Source organism: Vigna radiata, chromosome 8 (assembly GCF_000741045.1).
Source record: "Vigna radiata var. radiata cultivar VC1973A chromosome 8, Vradiata_ver6, whole genome shotgun sequence".
Lineage (NCBI taxonomy): Eukaryota > Viridiplantae > Streptophyta > Magnoliopsida > Fabales > Fabaceae > Vigna > Vigna radiata.
Genome location: NC_028358.1, coordinates 1,248,945 through 1,270,665, shown reverse-complemented (window position 1 = coordinate 1,270,665; position 21,721 = coordinate 1,248,945). Strand labels below are relative to the sequence as shown.

General features: G+C 33.2%; 1 protein-coding gene across 1 annotated transcript; it reads right to left on the bottom strand.

Moving 5' to 3' along the window:
* Nucleotides 1-1,132: 1,132 nt before the first annotated feature.
* On the bottom strand, nt 1,133-21,198 carry LOC106772300 (rRNA biogenesis protein RRP5). The gene is made up of 40 exons (XM_014658623.2): nt 20,941-21,198; nt 20,656-20,849; nt 20,076-20,216; nt 19,783-19,953; nt 18,873-18,972; nt 18,662-18,780; nt 18,439-18,561; nt 18,254-18,325; nt 17,454-17,546; nt 16,531-16,644; nt 16,270-16,392; nt 15,972-16,157; nt 15,742-15,816; nt 15,194-15,330; nt 14,174-14,308; nt 13,777-13,922; nt 13,616-13,681; nt 13,113-13,219; nt 12,367-12,447; nt 12,199-12,273; nt 12,015-12,116; nt 10,614-10,782; nt 10,367-10,512; nt 9,939-10,022; nt 9,738-9,838; nt 8,795-8,936; nt 8,391-8,465; nt 7,977-8,127; nt 6,909-7,530; nt 6,225-6,285; nt 5,169-5,314; nt 4,906-5,089; nt 4,567-4,665; nt 3,681-4,051; nt 3,395-3,571; nt 2,405-2,501; nt 2,172-2,327; nt 1,855-2,085; nt 1,691-1,774; nt 1,133-1,606 (listed from the first exon to the last, which is right to left on the bottom strand). Exons 1-40 carry the CDS (start codon nt 21,119-21,121, stop codon nt 1,499-1,501), a joined length of 5,745 nt encoding a protein of 1,914 aa, XP_014514109.1. The 5' UTR covers nt 21,122-21,198; the 3' UTR covers nt 1,133-1,498.
* Between the last annotated feature and the right edge of the window lie 523 nt (nt 21,199-21,721).

Here is a 21,721-nt window from a genome sequence, read left to right as displayed (position 1 = left end):
ATATATATATATATATATATATATATATATATATATATATATATATATATATATATATATTTAACCTTATTTCTAGTTGGCGTTGACTTCTAACAATTTTAATAATAAATATTGTGAGAAAAAAAAAATGATATCATGTTAAAAAGTGAATTTTAAATCAAACTCAACCTTAACTCAATCTTATAAAATTAAATTATAAAATAAAATTTACATCGAGTTATATATTATAAATTAACTTTATTTTCAGTGAATATGAACTTTCAACAATTTTAATAGTAAATATTGTGAAAAAAGAAAAAGTAAAAGAATATGATATATTTTGATGTCCCAAGTTCTATGAAAAAGATTACAAAGTTTTTACTATTAGTTTCTCTAAAAGCTTGTTTTAACTTATACATACATTACACATGTATTTTTTGCTTCTTCTTAATCTTCTCACAGAAATACAAGTAAATAAGAATAATTTTAAAATAAATTTTAGTTTCGACAACGAATATATTTAAAAAGTATCAGTTATGATCAATTAAACTTTTTTAGATACATAATATTAGTATCTATTCATTATGTATTCTAAATAATATAATTGTATTTAAATATTTAATTAAAATGTAATTTTAATCAAAATATAAATTTCTTTAATACTAAAATTTCAACAGAATTAAACTTAATTCTTTATTTATTAGTAAAAATGGATCAAAAATCAAACAGTCGCTTTCTGTGATTACGGCTATGACTTGGTTACTGAAGTGTGATGCTTAAAAATTCAAACCATGAAAGGAAATTAACCTAGTTCATCATGCGCAGATGATTTTAAATTAAAATTTTGATTTTGTTGCACACCATATCAGAGGCGTGCTACTTAAACTCGTTACTATTTACTCTCAAATTGTATGGGCAGATTATATTCTATTGATATTCTGAGCAGAAAGAGATGGGGATGGAAAAGAGACAAGGAACAATGATTTATGCCATGACCAAAATGCTTGAGCAACAACTATAACCTCGTAAATATACATTTTCCTCGTACTTAAATACTAGGTTCTAGGTTCACGAAGTAAATCAAACACTACAAACATGTATAAAAAACTACTATAAAGGTGCAAGAACTAAGAGCATGAATAAATACTAGTAATTTAAGGGAGCTATCTTCGCCTTTGCGCACTTGACATTGTATAAAAGATTGTAACGTCAGTAACTTTGTGTGTTTTAAACATAAAGAATTATTGATCAAGAAAATAATACTAGAGTTTATCATTTTAATGATAAATTAATGGTTACATTCGCAAAATTTGTTACAGCAAACACTGTCCTAACCTCAGCTCTAAATTAAAAGAGAATACAGAGAAAGGACCTATGTATTTACTCTTTTAGGAATACACTGTTAGAACCACTCACTTTAGGAAATAATGCTGCCTGATGATGATTCAGGAAAACTTGTACCTACGTTTAGGTATTACGCCTCAACAAAATCAAACTGTCTTAGGATCATGACTTTACATCAAGACATAGTGCTCTCAACATATTCCATTGCTTTCCTCTTCACAGATTCAATACGTTCATCATCACCTTGGGATTTCTCATAATCAAGATACTTCTTGAACAAGAACTGTCAATCAAAACAACAATGTTCCACATGAGTCTGAGAGGAAAAAACATCAGCAAAATTAGTAATATAAATATGTTCGCACACCTTCATCTTTTTAGGTGGGAGACTCAGACTAACAGCCCTTTCAAACAGCGCACGAATTATATCTTCGTCTTTATGTTGAATTTCCTGTCAAAATAATATACACAGGAATGTTAGGATCAATAAAATATTTATACAAATAGAAAATGAGATAGAGATTAATATACTTGATCGAGATAAACACTCCATAGGTCTGTTCTCTTTGGGTATTCCCGAAGAATTTTTTCAAACAAAGATCGCCCTCGATCTGGAACGCCAACTTTGAATTCAAGAATCGCTGTCTGAGAGAAAAATTTAATATGCTTATGTTTGGGAAGGCATAACGAAGCTCGATCGATGAGAGGTTGGATCCCATCCTGGTTTTGCTTCAAAAGACTTTGTACACGCCTCAACCAAACCTATAATCCAACGCAGAATAAGTTCCACATACACTTTTTTATCTAGACCAAAAGAGTAGTATTTTATACTTAAAAAGTTACAATACTTTGCAAGAATGCTTGAACTTCTTTGCCATTTTATTGAGAAGTTCATCGGCTAAATTATGCTGTTCGGTCCTCTCGTACATTCCCAAGAGTGCTAGATAGACCTTTTTGGGATCGTTGTATTGTAGAGCTCTGTGGAATATTTTCATAACGGCCTCCTATACAGAAACACTCATTAAGAATTCCACATAACATCGGCGAACAAGCAAAAACTGAAATTGCACGTTCTCCTCACCTCTCTAGGGTTGCCATACTTATTTTCCAAATTAAAGTAGGCCTTCCAAATGTTAAGCTTCTCGTTCTCTTCTCGGACATTTATGGTCATCAGAGCTCTTCAAAATTATGGATTATGCGAGTAAAAAACAATGTGAAATTAGATTATTATGGTAGTATGATATTCACATGGATGTATTCTGCCAGTATGAAGGGGAGATATACACTGTATGCAAACAAAAACTTTAAACAAAACCATCACGGGAAACAACACACTACATGAATCACGATATTTCCCCTCTTTTATGATGCATAAAAATACTAGTACGCAATCGATGCATCTAGTCTCAAGTCGCTTTATTTCAAATGACATCATATGGAAACCGTCATTTAACCCATCTCATATTTTAAAGAAGCTATTTATTTAAGTGCTGAATGTTTACACTTCACTAAGTAAACAAAATTTATAAGTTAGTCTTTTTTTTCTATGCAGCATCCTCAAAGTTAAATGTTTACGTAATTGTTAAAACAGTTGCTGATATAACTGTTCGGTTTGAAAAATTGAGTTTTCATAATTTATTTACAAAACAATTACAAAAACATGTTCTTTTCACTTGTTTACTACATTCAAAGTTTTGCATATGAAATAGTAAACAAAATCACCAATTCCATATGAATATTAAAACCAGAACACAGTGAAAACGGTGTGATGCTTTAGTGATTATGTGTGAAAATAGGCTAGCTTATAAGATCACTTGTGTATATAAAAACACTCTTCCTTCCATAGAAGAAGGTTCGATGTCTAATAGCCAAAAATTGACCTAAAAGTAAGCAAGAATAAACAAAAAGAGAACTGTTAAAACCCACTTTTGCCATTGATCATAGGACTATGTTCACGACACCCAAAAGAAGCCCAGGAAGAAAAATCCAAATGAACCTCGACAATGTTTTAAGTTTGAATTTCATAATCATTTAAAAATCTAAACAAAAAATCATAGTTCTTCAGACATACCTTTCAGCAATTGAGCGGGCTTTCTCCACATCAGCCATAGAAATCATGAAATCCATGTAATTTATCCAGATAAAACTGCTATTGGGAGAGCTTCTAATCAGCTTTTCAAACTCATCGGCTGTTCTAGGTACATCCTCCTCCAGTAATCTCTCCTCGGCTGCCCTTATTTGCTTCTCCCTGTACAATATACTTCCCCCATGTTAGAAATTAAAAACCAAATAAGAAAAAACAAATGAGATAGCATTCTATAAAAAGCAAATGCCAACTAACTAAGCATTGTATCAACCTTTCTTCCTTTGCTTTCCTCTTTTCACGCCTTTTATTTTTTTCGTGTATAATGACTTCTTCATTTCCATGCTCTTTACTGTGACTATTAGCATTATTTACATCAATTTGATCAAAGTCATCCAGAGAAACGTCAAGTGGTGGAATGTCTCCCCTATCTTGAGATCGTGAAAGAATTGGGAATTGATTCATTTCATCGTCAGAACCTATATTTGAGGTTTCAAGCGAACTATGCATAGAAGTTATAGACTTCATTCCATCTGCTTCAATAAGTTCATCCGATCCTTCCTTGGATGCTATTTGAAGTAAAGTTCCATCCGTCATATATGAATTTTTCATTCCCAAAGAAATTCTGTGCCTTTCCTCATCCACCTGATTATAATTACGGAAAAGCAAGTAATCAGTAATTTAGTACTTTAATACACACTGATCAAACAAGAGAGCTAAGTTGACATAGGACAAATAAGAATTCAATACTTCACTCAATTTAAAGATAATTAAGATATAAATTAGTGTTTGAATAAGTTATTTATCAACTGTTTATGCCTCACCAAATTACAACTATTTTCATTCATTATAAATCATATTCAAGCAACCCGTCCATATTTTCATTGGATTCCAATTTTTTCCCATGTGGATATTAGGTTGTCTGTTGGGTCTACCCTTATTATTGTGCAACTTTCTGAATCGTCAATATATTTTATGAGTGGAAAGAACAAACATATTACAGATACAACAGGTCTCGTGCAAAGCATTTCCAATTGTAAAATATACACAGAAAATTGCAAACAATCAGTTAACAGGTAGAAGTTGCAGTTTACATTATAAACTCCTGGAAAGAACATAGAATCCAGTAGCATATCTAAATCTTTATATATTTAAATTACCTTTAATATTCTTGCATTTACTCCCGCTCCAGCTTTATAGTTTGCTTCGATATTCTCAATCTGGTTATCAGAAATTTCTGATACATGGCATAATCCAACCTAGGTAATTGAAGAATCATAATCAAGTGAGCTCACAGAACTATGCATAATCATAATTTTAAATACAATCACAACGAAGAATACAATTTTCTTGATGAAGCTGTACACATTTGAGACATCGAAGTTAATAAAAGAATAATAACATTAGATTAATATGAATAACACTAAACTATGCATACACTTATAAAATAAAATACTAAAAGCATGGACTAGAAATGGCAGCCGAGGTTGTAGAAATACCATGTTTGTGTTGTCAATTGCTATGAACAAACCAAATGACTCAACCCGCTTAATCCTGCCAGATATAATATCTCCGACATGAAATTTACTAAAATCAACAATCTCGGATTTGGAAGTATTGGTAACTGTGGATGTCCTCAGTGTAACTTCAACACGTTTTGAAAGAGGCTCCACAGATATAACCCTGCAATTTTCGTTCTCAGTACATTCCCTCAGAAATCTATCATTTTAAGCAGTGAACAGACTATAGATTGTGTACTTACCTGCCAGATACCAGTTTTCCCACTGGAAATTCTTTCTCGGGTTCTTTAACATATTCATGCGATAAATTGGATAGAAGAATTTTGGCATCAATCTTTCGTGAGAGCATAATGAAGCAACCCTTTGGTGTGACATTCTTAATATAACCCTAACCAAAACAAGACAAAAATCAAAAAGAAAACAATATATTGAGGAAAATATATATAGCAAAAATTATATTCCACCAATTTATCCATGCCTAGTTTGAGAGCAAAACCATAAACCCTAAAACAAACAATCTCAACTAATTTGCATTTCATAAACCAAACAAAGCATAAGATTTTTCCATTACAAATGAAGGGAGTAAATAACAATGTTTCATTCATTATTCTGAAGAGAATTACAAAAGAGGAATCGTAGAAAACAAAAGAAATGTTCTCAGAAGTCCTGCTGAAGAAAAATACAAAAATAAAATAAAATTGATGTGTCATATAATATAGTGAGTCTACAAATTTAAAAAATTCAAAGAAATTAAGAGAGATGAATGGAAATATGTGAGATATAATACGGTGGGGTTCACTAATTTCAAAATTGTTTCTCCTCGGACATCCCTAAAACAAACAATCTTTACTCATTCCCATCTATACAATACTGCAAACAAAGAAAAAAATTTACCTTTACAAATGAAGTAGAGAAATGTATTTACCTTTATTTTTCTAAAGAGAGTTATATAGGAGAGGAATGGTAGGAAAAAAAAAAAGGTGCACATACTAATAAAATACAAAGAAAACTAAAATTTAAGAGCATAATGCTTGAGGAAAAAGTTAAAAGAATAGCAAGGTTGCGGCATTTATCTCTAAAAGGTACCTACTTAAGCAAAAACAATGCACAAATTGATATCACTTCAAATGATTCCAAAACCATAACCTGCCTCGTAAATGATGAATGCTGACTTATTGGCAACTAATCTCCGGCAAATGAGATGGTAAGCAAAAACTCAACCTTAAATAAGCTAACATGAAACCTACATACATAAGAATTATGATAAGAAAAGAGACAAAAGAAAAAGCACTATATACCTTTACTATCATATCAAGGTTTAGATCCTCGATCTTCTCTATACATTTGCCATTGGCATCCCTGAAAAATCAGCAATTGATAATATGACGGGATGAAATATCAGGTCTAACAGATTCAACTATATTATTATTACTATAATAATTATATAACGTTTTGAAATTACTTGGGCACCAACCTGTGCTTTGAACAGGAGTAAACAAATGCACATAAACCCAAACAAACCAAATCTATTGCAGAAAAAAAAAAAAAAAAATTGGCAATAAAAATTGCACTAAAAATTGATGTGTCTATATCTAGAAAGATTTAGTAATTTATTAATTAATGGAATACGCACCAAAAAAAGGGCAATCAATATAATCCTTAGAAAATGCACTAATTAGATGTTTCAACTCAAATAAGTCACAAAAAAAAAAATCCATTTTTGAATACTACATCTGAGTAATGGATTCAAGCCCTGACATAATAGTAAAAATGTGTCGTGGTGATAGGTTGCCTGAGTACTTAAATAGGGAAAAAGCCTCTTCGCATAAGCAAGGGTAAGGCTGCGTAAAATAACTCAGCCCCACTTAATTAAGCAGTGAGCTTCAAGTTAATGGCAACTGCATTTATTAGATCGATAGAAATAATCGGTCTGGTCTAAGACTAATAAAAATTCATCACAAAGTATCAGTAATATTACTTACACAACGCTCTCAAGATCTGCAGAATCCTGGGAAAGCTTCACACTGGAAGATCGCAATGACAAGTCAAAATGAGTGGTACCCTTTACAGTGTGAGTAATTTCAAGAACTACACATTTGACAAACTGCCCTTCATGATATCCAGACAGTGGATCATCCACCCACGTGTCTGCAATTTCGGTAAAATGTACTTTTCCATATGTACGAGGACTAATTTGGACAAGCAATCCACCAACACCTGGAAGTATTTTGCTAACTCTTCCGGCCAATATATCTCCTTCATGAACATATGCTGTTAAATCCTTGTCCATAATATTAATTTGTGGCACTTCATTTGTTCTACAAAGAAGAGTTGAGAAAGGGTGTAAAACCAACCGCAGTAGCTTCTTCTCTGTGTTGAAACTTAGAACGTGACCAGAAACATGTTGCCCAACAAGGTATCTATTCTGGAAATCCTCTAGCTCACTGGGTTCAGTAGCACTATCAAGAATATATATCTTAGCCCCCACATTTCGCGATATTGTTAACCAGACCCATTCACTTTCAACTTTGCTCACATAACCAGCCACACTTTGACCAATTATAAACTCAAGATTTCCAGATACATCATCTATGTCACTGGAACCTGGATTGAAGTTGAGAATAAATAGCAGAAAGATTACAATAGTTTTAATAATGAAAGGCCAAACAGTTAAAATAAATTTAACAAGTAGATACCGACAACATAGAATTAAAAGTATAAATGGAAACCAAAATAGTTCAATTATGGGTGGAGATGAAAATATATATGTCCTTGCTTCCAATAAAAATGTGACCAATAACAATATCAGTATATAATGGCAAGAGCATATAAGGTTATAAAATAAGGATAATAAGCAAAAATAAAATTATTTCTCAATAATAATGTAACGGTGGGATCTAGTCCCATGCTCCACTGAGGTCAGTCCAAACATGACTACAGTTTATGAAACAAACTATAGGTTTTAAAGGTAACTGGTTCTCCTGCACTTGTTTCACAAATTGCCCAGGATTTCTATCGTTCACATCTTTGTTAGCGAGTGGTACACTAACCTGTAACCATTTCAGGTCTGACAGAAAGCTCCCACTGTGAGCCCTTCCTGTTGCCATCTGTTTCATTAGGTTTTGCAACAATCCTTGCAGTCACTGTCTGACCGATTTTGTAGCTAGAGAATGGATTTTTCAAATCATTACCATTATGTACCTGCCACAGGTAGGCACTGAACAGTTGAGAAAAATAGTAAAGCTGAAATAGCACATCACCAATAGGGCAAGCCTCACCATTGCAATATTAAGGTTACTGCTATCTAAACATGGTCACAATTTACAGCTACAAAAAAAAAAAGCAAAACTACGGGCGCTTACATCTGATGAACTGAAAGCCCCAGATAGTGCTAGAAGCTGTATCAATATATACAACTAAAAATGCTGAATTTAAATCTACACCAGAAACGCAAAAATGGTTACCTCTGTTATGTGAATCCTGCCGTGTAGACCAAATCCAAACTTCACTTTCAGTTCAAGCATTTTTATATCAATAATCTAGAAAACAATGTCATAAAAAAGAAAATTCATGATTGTCAGAAAAACAAAAAGTAGCAGTAGTATTCAGATATAATAAAAGAGTAAAGGAGAAATAGTAGAAAATATTCAGTCTACAAGAGTTGGAAAATGTTAGCAAGCTCCAGCATGGTACACTTTTACTTGTAACAAAAGAAATAATAGCTAATGTTAATCACATTCAAAAATCAGCAAAACAAAACATAATATTGAAGCCTATGACAGTCCATGCATAAGCTTCCTTGTAGAATGCAGAGAAAACCTTCAAATAAATACCTAAATTTTAAAAACAAACTGATAAACCCACATACCTCTGCCTCAACCAGAGTTCCCACTTTATAGCTAGACTTCTTAGATCTTTTAGAACTGGTGGTCTCATTGACCTCATTTAGAAGTAAAAGCAACCTTCCCAATGTTTCAGGGCTCGGAAGTGCCATAACAGTTGCAATAACACTGGCCAAGTAAAACATGTAATGCCATGTGTTATGGGTAAACTAGGAAAATAATTCTCACGTTTAAATTGAACTTATTTTACAATAAGTAAAAAAGTGTACAAGTATATTTATGACACGAGCTCATGAGTCATCTATTACACATAAATATTTGGACTGCATCAAATACAAATAGAATCAGACATGATTAAGGAGTAGAAATTAAGTATTAGCAGTAATTGCTCAACACAGGAATCCAAGAATACAAGAGTAAGGACAAGATTTACCCATGTCCAGATTTTATGCAGAAAAAAAAGGTCTAAATCAATCCTTGCAAAGAATACAAGATGAAAACTTATATGCAAGACAAGTTGTTAGATAAGTCACCTTCATAGCAGTCATCCTAACAAGGCTTACTTGTAACCTCATTGGAGTTTGCCTTTGATTACAACCTTGAGGATGGCGGTTTAGTAGCACATTGACTAGGAATATGGCTAAAACAAAGGTTATAAAGCTTAGACATTTCTGACTTTACAAGACAGCTCAGCTTTGTAGAGCTAAAATAGGTCTAAAAACCCAAATTCTAAGACAAACAAACAGAGCTTAAAAGAGCCTTTCCTTGTATCTCAAAGAAAAAGAATACGCGGCTAAAACTCTACAACATACTGAAAGAGCAATTTAAGTCTAGGAATCACAGAGGTGGCACTGGCCTGGCTCATAATATTCATAACCCAGTGTATGGCTCTAAGGACATTGGTACCGACTTTACCATAAAAAGTGAAAAGCTGAATTGATATTTTTAATCAGTAAATTATTTGCTCACCTCTGCCCATTTTGGTATTGTTTATGAGGAAACCTTTGTGTGTTATAGTCCGATATAGATGCATATCCTATCACATAACCATTTTCTGGAATTGATACAACCTGCTTTGCAGAGAATTAATTCAGTAAAATACATTAATATGCATGAACAAGTTTTATCAGAAAATAGCCAATGGTGAAGAATAATAACACCAATACTTGCCATGTAATTTTCTTTCACAATTTCCACAACTGCCTTCACAGTCTGATGCAATACCAACTCCTTGGATGCCTCCCTTCTACGTTTCTGGAATCGAGTTATTTCATTGATTTCGTAAAAGTAAAGAAATAATATTGGCAAGACGTATCATGAAAATCGTTGCCCTTCTCAAGACAAAATTGAATGCTGATTATGGAACCTTCTCAAGACAAAACTATTTCTCCTTTCATTTAAAAAGGGAATGCATATTGGAGAGAAGAAATAGTGTAACTAGATATTTTCATTTTTCAAATAGGAAGTATATAAAAATGGTTCCGTAGCATGAAAGTGTATAACTTGTAACAAAAAATTCACTCAGCTCTTTCTCTGCGTTGTGGAACAAAAATGTGAATATGTGCATGAAGACAGGAAATGGGTGAGGGGATGCTTACCTTCTTGTCAGTACGACTTATGGAACTTTCTTTATAACTATTTAAGAACTCTGGTTTTAGAGTTAAATCAACAAGTCGTTCTGCCTTAGCAACATCAACAACCAATGCTTCCACTTCGGAGCCACTCTCCAAAATAGTTCCAGCCACTAAGTAATCATACAATGAAAAGTGGAACTTGCAATTGAGTAAGAATCACCAAAACATATTAGTTAGAAACTAAATAATAAGTTGAAAGGCGAAAACATACACTGATAATTGGTAATAAAACCAAAAACGTCACTATACTTTTCAAAGCTTAGAACAAGTCCAACATCCGTAACATCCTTAACTCTCCCTTTTGCAACCACACCAATGTTAAATCCTTCAAGCCACTTCAAATCAGATGCACCAGAGCCCAAATTCTGCAACTTGGCAATCTAATTCAAAGAACCGCACAAGATTAGAAGCAATTGAAAAGAGAGAGGACGTGAAAAGAAATGAATATGGTAAGAAATATATAGCATTAAACTGTTTGCTATGACAAGTCCAAAAACAATTCATAGCCTGAACCTTTTTCATGAATTCATCAACAATTTGCTAAAATTCAAGGGTGATAACAATTTGTCAAAGTGATACAGACCACTTACCTATCCATGAATCAATAATAATGTCAACTCATTTCTGTTAAATTTTTACTATTTTGTATTTTCCAAAATTTAATCAAAATAGGAGGTGCAAATCAAAATTTGCAGTTATGGTTTATTATAAGAACTAGCTACTTATACCACCTAAAAAAATGCCACGGGAAGAAAGTAAAATTGTAAAAGTGCTCTAAAACTTCATCCTTGATATAGTTGCATAACATAGTGAACGCCTCTATATTATTTTCTAATCAAAATAAAATAACCACCTAAATATATAAAAACATACGGAGGTACAACAGAAATCTACTGAACTAAAGAAAAAAGAAAAAAAACATGTACTAAATTTCAAAAGAACAATCCAGACCAAAAGTAAGTCAACAAGGCCTAACATGTTTACCGAGCACTGAAAACAGCATAAGATAAACAATCTAACATGTATAATTAAATCTAACATGTAGGGACATACATATATTGTCGTAAGGTAGTTCAATTTTCAAGCCAACCCAATTAAACATAATTGGGTTGGATATTACCTTTTATATTTAGCAACCCAACCCAACCATTACAGGGTTGGTTGGATAGAGTAATTAAAAATAATAGTAAAAGTAAATAATTACAATCTAGCAACAGTACCTAACACTCATAAATAGTAATTGTCAACATATTGCATAATCTAAACAGCAATCATAAAATAAACGCCATAAATTTGTTTAACAACTTTGTAATGAAGTCTCTAAGTAAGAAGGCAAACACAATTTAATTGAAATAACATGGATGATATGTAACGTTTAAGAACAGTAGTCATAAAACAGAATAAAACTGTTTTTTGTATAGTAGAAACGCATCTATAAACCCATGAACTTGGTTCTGAACCCAATTCTAATTGGATGCACTATAAGAAACCAACTGGATCCCATGACCCAACCCAACTTACAAAAATGTTGGGGTGGGAAGGAATTTATAAGGTTTAAGTGCACCCAATTAAGGAATTTATGGGTTTAGGGTTTAATGACAATTGTTCATACCTTTTCATCCATGAGAAAATAGTCCTGAATAAATGATGCATCAGTTGAAGAACATGCTGTCTGCTTTAGAGATAGCGTTACTCTACCAGTTTCACTACTAACCTGATGTTTAAAAAAAATTACACTGTTTTAGACAGCACTAAGCTTTCTTAAAAATCAAATTTACAACTTTCAATATACTAACATTGGATATGTTGCTGCGAACTGATTGCCCAATGTAATAGGCTTCCAAAATATTGGCTTTCTGGTCATCTGCAGCCTATACAAAACCAATAGAATGAGGTCCCAATTATCATGTGCCAAAGGTATAGTGAAGTATGTAAAAGTGAAAGAAAGGATAGGCCTGAGATACCTTATTTCTTGGAGCAAAGCCAGTTAAATGACCAAGGAAACGAACAAAGCAGCCAGACTCAATTAAGTTACATATATAGCCCTGCAACATACACAATTTAAGTCAATGACATGAAAGATACTAAAAAATGTAACATTAAAAAACGTGACTATGAAAAAAGTGCTAGAAGCAATTCATATATGTTTAACGAGGTTGAGAATACAACTGATCATAAACAAGGGCTACTTCCTGTCACAGACAAGGCATAATAAAACAGCTTTCTAAAAGCTATATGATATAATCATTACCAAAGACGTCTCCTCAAGTTGGAGCAAATAAATTGTATGTACTAAGCATGGAATATATAAACTGAACTTGAGGTCCTCTAATGATTCAGTCAAAGTATTTGCAAGTTGATTACTGGAATAGATAAATTCAGTACTAATGTGTACCAATAACAACTTCTTTCAAATAAAGTGACAATCATTCTCGATATATGTTTACTTCTTTCATAAAACACTAGGTTAGAAACGGTTGTCTGTTTATCACAATATAACTTCATTTTGAAGATGTTTAATCCACATAAATTCACCACTCTGCTACCAAGTTGAACGTTACAGATTTGGAAACAGTGTTCCTACACTCCACTGATGTGTGTGTAAATATAAAGGCTACTACTTCCTATAACATACTAAGCATAACAAAAACAGCTTTATTAAAGCTATACAACAAAAGATAATCATTATTCAATAGACATCATCACTTACATTCACAACAGAGTTAGGCTGAATCTGATTGATATCTGAAGGAATCTGCTGAGCATGTTTAATAAGAGAGGTTTTCGCAGACAGAATCAAATTGTTTCCCTTAACATCTACATTGATTAAAATGAAACATTAAATTACTAATTGTAGGTTCATAATGAAAGTTTTCAACTTGATAAATGACACGGAAAGGCAAAATACAGAACAATAAGAGTACATCTGATTCATATCTAAGGAAAAACATTAAAAATCATGTTGAGTTTCTGTTGCACACGACCCAAAGGCAATAAAATGATGAATCATTTTGATGTCAAGATGTAAAATTGACCTCCTATTTCTCTGATACTTTAGGCAAAGTACAATTATAAACAAAAACAACATAGTTTTAATTATAGTAGTAAACTAAAAGGCAGAATCAACAATTCCTGCTTAATAGTTCTGTACAGGTATCAATTTTGTCATGACATGGGATACTACATAGAATGCCCTCAATATCTTAAGTGTACCTAGAACCAGCAGTTGATCAAAATTATATCCGGGTTTCAATAGTTTGTTCATCAGAATAGCTTGCCCTGCAGAAAACAAAAAACAAAAAAGCTACAATTAGCAATTATATTAAGAGTAAGCAGAAAATGCAAAAGCCTTTACCTAACAAGGGAATTTTTACCATGATGATCTGCCAAGTGCTCTGTGGATATTGTACCCCTTGAGAAACCACTTGCATTGACATAAACAACTATATTAGTGGATGTAATTCTGTCAACAACTCCTGAAACAAGTCTGCCCAAGGTAACCACATCATCTTCCGACACCCTGTCATTATTCACATTGGATTAGCATATGTCGTCCCAGAATGTGCCTGCCTATACCTTTTAAAAAGTTCACTAAAGTAAATCAGCAGATGCTTCTCATAAAACATAAAAGAAGTCAAACTACTATTTTTTATATTTGGAAGTATATGATCCCCCAAAAAAAGCAGTCTGATGATCAATTACACATTCAAAAATTTAGTAGACATTTCCATAAGCAGGAAATAAACAAGCATAAAGTGGAAAAATGCAAACCTTGTGGGTTTTATTATGAAACTAAGGTTGATCCTCTGTGAAGCAGGAATGGAACTTACTACCCGGCATTTGACAACTTGTCCAACATTGTACACAGTACCTGGATCAGCACCTGGCTCTAATCCAAGTTCAAATCTGCTCTTACATCAAATCAGAACAATGAATATATTACATAATTAGGTCTTTTTGAGAGATAAATACCAATACCCACATGACGATAGGAATTTATGAAAAATATAGTCACTAGTTTCCAAGAAGCCAAAACAAAATCATAGGAAAGCAATACACAACCAAAAATACAGGCCTGAAATTAGAAACTAGTTCAAATTTAAAATTGGGACAAATAAGACAGGACCAAAGTCGCAGATAACCCTTCCATTCACAAGAGAATATGAAAGTCATGATCAGTTCATATGATCAAAGTCGTTAAAGGCAACTGACAGAAACAAAAAAAACAATGACTTGGCAAGTACATATTTCGGGAAGCTCCAACAGAGTCAAAGGAATACCCTTCGAGGTAATATTATTGCGTACTGTGTGCACAAGTTCTAAACTTACGACCATTATTTATAATTAACAATAAAACTTCTTACGTTTTAGAAAATTATACATGTAAATAGAAGTAAAAGTCAACTAAACAAACAAAATTGAGAATTCGCCAATACTGCTTGAAATAGGAGACATCAAACAATGAATAAAATTAAAGAACGGGTAGGGAGTTTATTATTCAAAATTCAAAGTTCAATGAAGTGAAAAGAATGGAAGCTAGATGGCATTGGATATACTGCTCAAGATGAGTGAGTCTCACAAAGTTAATGTAAGTTTAGGAAACTACATCCAGATCGGTATTATTATTATTATTATTATTACTACTTTTAAGAATGAAGAAATTAGTCAAAGACTAGAAGGTGAAATAATGAACACGGAATTTCAAAAACAAAGGTCACGAGATTTAAGCAACAATCAAAGTATAACTGACTGTGATTATGATACAAGTATACAGACAAATTTGAGACTTGCCTAGGAGCATATCCATGCACCCCATTGTAAAACCGTACAAAGCATCCATGAACTTCAATTTTTGTTATCCATCCATGGGTTATCAAACCATCAGTTGCATCAGCATATGAGCTAATAATCCCATGTTTCGATTTCACCTGTAAAAATATCATATATTTTATTCAGAACTGAATGGAGAACCGGTCATTTTGGTTGGAGCGAGGAGATATTAATAAATGCTCAAAAATCACTTCTCCATTGAGAAGAGTGCATCAACAAACAAGCATATTGATAGATGTGAACAGAAAAAGGAAGCTTTTTGTGACACTTCTTTAAACCCCTACCCCACCCCCTTTGGTTTTGAAGAAGTGGGTGGAGTAGAGTGTTTGGAGACATAAAGGCTGTTATAAACAAACAAATACTGCTCCACAAACTTTATGATCTAAAGACTGTTATAATAGGAAAAACAGAAGCTAAAGTTTATGGACATGCATCATCACTATAAAAGAATTATTATACTGCCATTTAGATTGAATAAACAGGAGAAGAGTTCACATGTACAAACATACAAGGGTTTTCTTGTGTGTAACCGTCACTCTCTTCGACTTGCAACCGAGCACACGGAAAACTAATTCAGCTCCCACCTGTAACATAATTCAAGCAAAAACTTCAGCCACATAATGTCAAATCTGTCCCACCACACAGATGAAACAAAACAAATCTACATTATATTGTCAACAGAAACAAAAGATGACAATACTAAAAAATTAAGTAAAAGCATGCACAGCAAGAATACAACCTTAAATTTTTTTCCAGGCTTTGAAATTTCCAATTCAGACATATGTCGAAGCGGACAAAGAGCCTTCACACCACCTGGAATTTGCACTATAGCACCAAAGCTATCAACTGAAAGTATCTTAGCCTTCACCACCATGCCTGGCTTGACATCAGAATGAGTAAATACTTCCTCTTCCAAAGCACTAGCCTGCATGATACAAAAACATTAAGATGATTAAAGTGGAATACCAACATAAAAGGTACCATTCAATTTCAAATGCTTAACATCTTTTGGAAATTAAATGTTGTACGATGACAACCTTCAAAACTCCTGTTGCAATTCCTTCCAAATATCTTAACCCAAGAATTCGAACTCGAACATGATTTCCTTCCTTGAACTTCTTCTCGAGCTTTTGGATCTCCCCTTCCGCAATATCTGATATCTGTCAACAATAATTTCAGAAATCTTTTTACATTTTTCCTTGGTCAGGTAAGGTTTATTGTTATTCTAATGTAGTCTAACACTCATATTTCATTCTGTAAAAATCTACATCATTAAAACTTATGCAGACAGTACTTACATTGACAAAAACAGGAGTTGGCTCCGGAATTGATGGAACTTCAAGCAATAGTCCAGATCCTTTATCCACCCTTACAACCTTTGAGTTGTCATATATATCTCCAATTTTAACATGCTGCACAATACAGTAGTTCATTAGTCTACAAAACGGAACAATGATTACCAACATCAAACACCAGGAAAGAGAGAGAAAGGAGAGATATTACTATGCAGAAATAATTTTTTTATCTAATAACATAAATCTAAAATAGTGAAGCACCTTACACAAAAATAAATAAATAAATAAATAAAGCTTCACATCGACTTCAACCCCAGAAACAACACTGGCAAAGTAATTTATATCTGCGACAACCCTACTTCTATTATGAAAACCACTTATAATCTAGCGGAATTCCCCAATTTATAAGATTATTAAAATCACTACATCAGTAAGATTCAACCATTTTTAAAATGGATAGTTTTTCCATGTAAATTTCCCAGCATTCCTTCTGGCTTCGCCAGACATAACAGAAAGTGTAGAGAGAATTCACGGCTATGCAACACATGCATATACAATGATGCAACCAATTCATTTATTAATAGGACATAACATTATTATAGTAGAGACCTGTTGAAGTCATCTTCCCTCTTATTATAGAGATGATTTTAGGATTATTTCAAATGCATTTCCATTTATTGCCTAAGAATCCTACAAATAATATTAAAATTTTAGAACGCTCTCAATTTTTTTCCATATGTGTATTCAAGTTAATCCAAAACATGTTCCAATCAGTATATTAATTGTGGAAGCAACAAAAGAAGAAATATATCATTTAACACCAATGAAGAGCAAAAAGTAGTAGGAAAGAAAAGAAAAAAAAGTTAAAGAATTCATTCCATGGAATGAAGTATCCCATCAACAATATATAAGCTAAACAAACTTACAGAAGGAGGAGCTCTGTTCTGAACAAGATGTGGATTCAGCGTCAAACCAACAGATCTACTTGATGGATCAATGAATAATATTCGAGAAACAACCTAAATTACATTCAATGCACTCAGAAATAGAAAAGTAACTTTGAAAAGTAGTAATATGATTGGCAGAACAAAAGACAACTGAAAAACACGTCAACCATATATCGAACCCAATGCAAACATCCATCAAGGAAAATGAGTATGAAGCTAGGAGAAAATAAATGAACATGACAATGCGTTATGAAGTTATAAGTGTAATCCGAAATCCAATTATATCAAAGAACAAACGAGTTGAGTAGAAACAAAACAATAAATTATTTTGATAAGAAAAAATAAAAGCCTTAACACAACTTGTGAAATGCACATATATCCACTTGTACTATTTAAAGTTACAAAAAATACACTTGAACTTTAAAGTCGAATACAGTTAAGAACAGTTGAAGAAGAGTAGAAGGCAAGGCTAAAGAGTTTTCATCTGTAAGCAGTTTCTAATGGATTGCTTGTACTATAATATGCCAATGCTACCTATTAGCATAAAGCCAAACAAGGCATCAGAATGGTTTTTTTTCCATTTGAAAATTAGATCAAATAACACATGGGTATACATGCATGAAAAACCTTGCACTAAATAACTAAGTAAATATAGAAAAGGAGCTTGCAACAAAAGTATTCCTCTGTGATAGGAAACTACATGAATGCTGCAAGATAAAAAAAAAATGGAGGGAGGCAACTCGTATATGTTGCATGTAAAAATAAAAATTAAAAAGTACCTTCTGAGATTGAATGTATTTCTCCATCCAGTTTGTTCCAGGATAAATATTTTGCAAATGAAACAGATCAACCTGCATGAAAAGATTCTTAATATTAATATTGTGAGGGCAATGGGGGTGTAAAGAGGATCAATTAACAGTATCATTGAAGGATTGCAAATACATCAATCATAGGATACACTTACAGTTCCAGTGAAGTATGTGAGAAACGATAACATAACACCATTCTCAAGGATTGACTTCACACGGGCATTTATCATCATTCCTGGAACTAGAAGATCAATTGATAAACCTCTGAGATCTTTTGTCTGAATAAAATGCATAAAGAAAGTAAGCATTCAGATAGGAAAGTGAGACCCATTAAAAATAGGTACCAAAATGACAATAGAATGAACACAGAAAGCATACCACACTTTTGGACAATGTATCAGGATCAGAACTCAGGTAAACAACTTTACGAACTTTATCAATGCTCCTAACCAAACCCTGCAGAAGTTTTCCAATTTTTACTTCACCGCCCCAGCCTTCTGCATGAGGAAAGAAAAGCACAAATTGAACTCGATTCAATCATGCTAAACAAGAATATAAATAAAACCCACAGCAGTTGATTTTATTTTACCAGTAGAGCTGTCTTTTGGTAGGAATCCCATGAAAGAAGACACACCAAAATGAAGAATGTAACCATGATCTTCAATGCTTTTCACATATGCAGCAAGGACCTGATTTACATATTGTGCAAAAAAATTCAAAAGTTCCATCTATCATATTCCTAATCCCTATTACTCTCAAACCACAACAGGCTATATAATATGAAAGGCATTGCAATCATCACATCACGGTACATCACGGTGGACCAAAATAAAGTAATAAAAGGTAAAAAATAAGAACTAATTTTCTTTTACCTTGTTATAATGCAAGAATCAGATTTAAATTAACAGAAAATGGTCTAACATAGTATACTTCTAATTTATTATTTATTAAATGTAGCAAATCCTCGGTATAAATTATTTAAAATAACTGTTTTCAAATAGAAACATTGATCAAGTTAGCAATCTAATTTATAAGAAATTCCATTGAGTTCAATTCCTATATATTTTTTATGGAAAGTTGCTTTGTCAGAAGCAACAAGTAATACCGTAAGGAATGTAACACAATAAGCTACAAATATCCAATCTACAAAATATAAATCATCTACAATAAGTAGACAAATGCAAGGTGAATTAAACCACATAAAAGTCCATGTGCTACCATCCAGAGCAGCAGATAAAGAAATAAACAAGCCTAATTTAATTATAGTATACTAGAAAACATAGTGACTCCAATATATCACAATAATCTCAGGTTACGGTCGGCATAGGACTGCATAAAATGTTGTTGAAATTACCATTCCAAATGAAGATTTGGTAAATAGGACCCATGTATGTCATAATTGACAATATCTTAAAAATCAAAGGAGGAAACTAAATTCTAGTCTAGATGAATCGTATAAAAAAAGCTACACATAATTTCATGATAAAATAGTGACATACCATGCCTTCCTGAACAACATCCAAGTTGTAGTTCTTGTGCACCAATGAAAGACGCAAAGAAAGCCAAATTTTCCTTCTTCCTTTTTCTTTGTTTTCATCATCCAATCTCAGTACAACACAAGAAACCAGTTGCCCAACATAAAAAACACCAGAAAGGAAAATTTCCCCAACCTGATGCAAGCAAGAAAGAACAACAAAATTAAAATATAATTAGAAAACTTATGATGACGAGTGAAGATGTGTGAGAAGAAGAGCAAGAACAAACAGAATTTGACAAAAAGCTTATTGCACACCTCAATCTCGTCATCAAAAATAGGATCCACTGCATCTGATGCGTGTACCAAACCACGTAAACCGCCTGGTAAGCTAACTACAAGATCCTTCTCATTTACTTCAGCAACAACTCCCCAAAGCTTCATTCCAGGAGTTATATTCTGCCATACATGCGAGAACAAAATTTTAAAGCACAGCACGCACAAAAAATAAAAAGGAATCTAACCGGTATGATCTCGATAAGCAAATAATAAAATGTAATAATCAGAGACTAGATGCGTGTTATACCACTAGTTTGGTAATCCCGATTGGAAAATCTTGAAAATAAAAATAACAGTTAATTGAATGAACCAAAACATTCAAATTAAACTTTCAACTACCAACTAAAAAAGCTAAAAGTTCAGCAAATTTAATGTAATTGTACATATTAAGCCCATACATGGCAGGCCACCATAGCTATTCTTTACATGCAATTACAAAAATAAACAATATGCAAAAACAACAAGCAGAGCACAACTTGCAAAACAAACTCGTTTCTAAAAGTTATATTCGTTGGATAAACAATTTGCCTCTTCCATCCTACGAAACACTGCATGGTACCTTGAGAGTAACTTTATGCACGCGCTTTGGCAACTTTCCGGTGATACCCCCACCAGAAAGCGAGCCCCAATCATCTACAGCCTCATTACTCTTACTCAAAGCCTTTCTTCCCTTATTCTTCTTCGTCTTTCTCGTGTGATTCTCGCCACCAAACTTATCATAATCACTCCTTGGATTAAAAAAAACCTCTCCACCTACATGAAACACATTCAATCCAAACAAAATTCAAAGAAGAAAATATAAAACTCAGTAGAAAAATTTGGAATACGGAGAGTTGGGTGCAACCTCGAGGGAAATCTGGAACCTCGTCTTCTAGCTGCAAAGGTAGTGTTTCCGACTTAGTGGCGGCAACGGGGTCGTTTTGCTTCCTCTCCTTCCGTTTGAATTTTTTCTTTGAGGCGTTATCTATTTTCGGTTTGTCTCCTGACACCTTCGTGTCCTTCGTTCTCTTAGAATGCGGTGCCATGTCGAAAAACGTTTCTTTGCAGAGACGAAGAGAAGAAACAGGGTTTAGAAGGAAGGGTTTTAGGGTGGGAAGTGGTAAGAAAAACAAGAAGAAAACACGTTGGGCTTAATAAAAAGGGAAAATGAAATTCCTATATGCACCCCTACCTTAATAGTAAACTCCCCTTTTATAACTTAACTAAGCAAAAGCTCTTCGACCTAACTTTTTTTTTCAATAAAGAACACTTATAGAATATATATTATATTCCATTCTATAGTTATTCTAATTGAGAATATATAGACATTATTTTTATTAATAAAAATAATTAGTATATCTGTAAAATAATTAAGTAAAAAATTGTCTAACAATATTGTTTACTATTTTCCACAGCTTCGGCAGATCGCTTAGTCCCGTTCATCTTCGGTGCAAGAGCGCTCGATCAGTGAGCTATTACGCACTCTTTCAAGGGTGGTTGCTTCTAGGCAAACCTCCTAGTTGTCTCTGCACCCCTACCTCCTTTGTCACTGAGCGGTCATTTAGGGGCCTTAGTTGGTGATCCAGGTTGTTCCCTCTCGACGATGAAGCTTATCCCCCATCGTCTCACTAGTCGACCTTGCCCCT

What these genes read in the sequence shown, in the direction of transcription:
- LOC106772300 (XM_014658623.2), bottom strand. Translation starts at nt 21,121, where the DNA reads ATGGCACCGCATTCTAAGAGAACGAAGGACACGAAGGTGTCAGGAGAC. An exon ending in CAATTGACAACACAAACATG is followed by an intron (nt 4,666 to 4,905) that starts GTATTTCTACAA and finishes TCAATTACCTAG; the next exon opens with GTTGGATTATGCCATGTATC. An exon ending in AGTATGGCAACCCTAGAGAG is followed by an intron (nt 2,328 to 2,404) that starts GTGAGGAGAACG and finishes GTTTCTGTATAG; the next exon opens with GAGGCCGTTATGAAAATATT.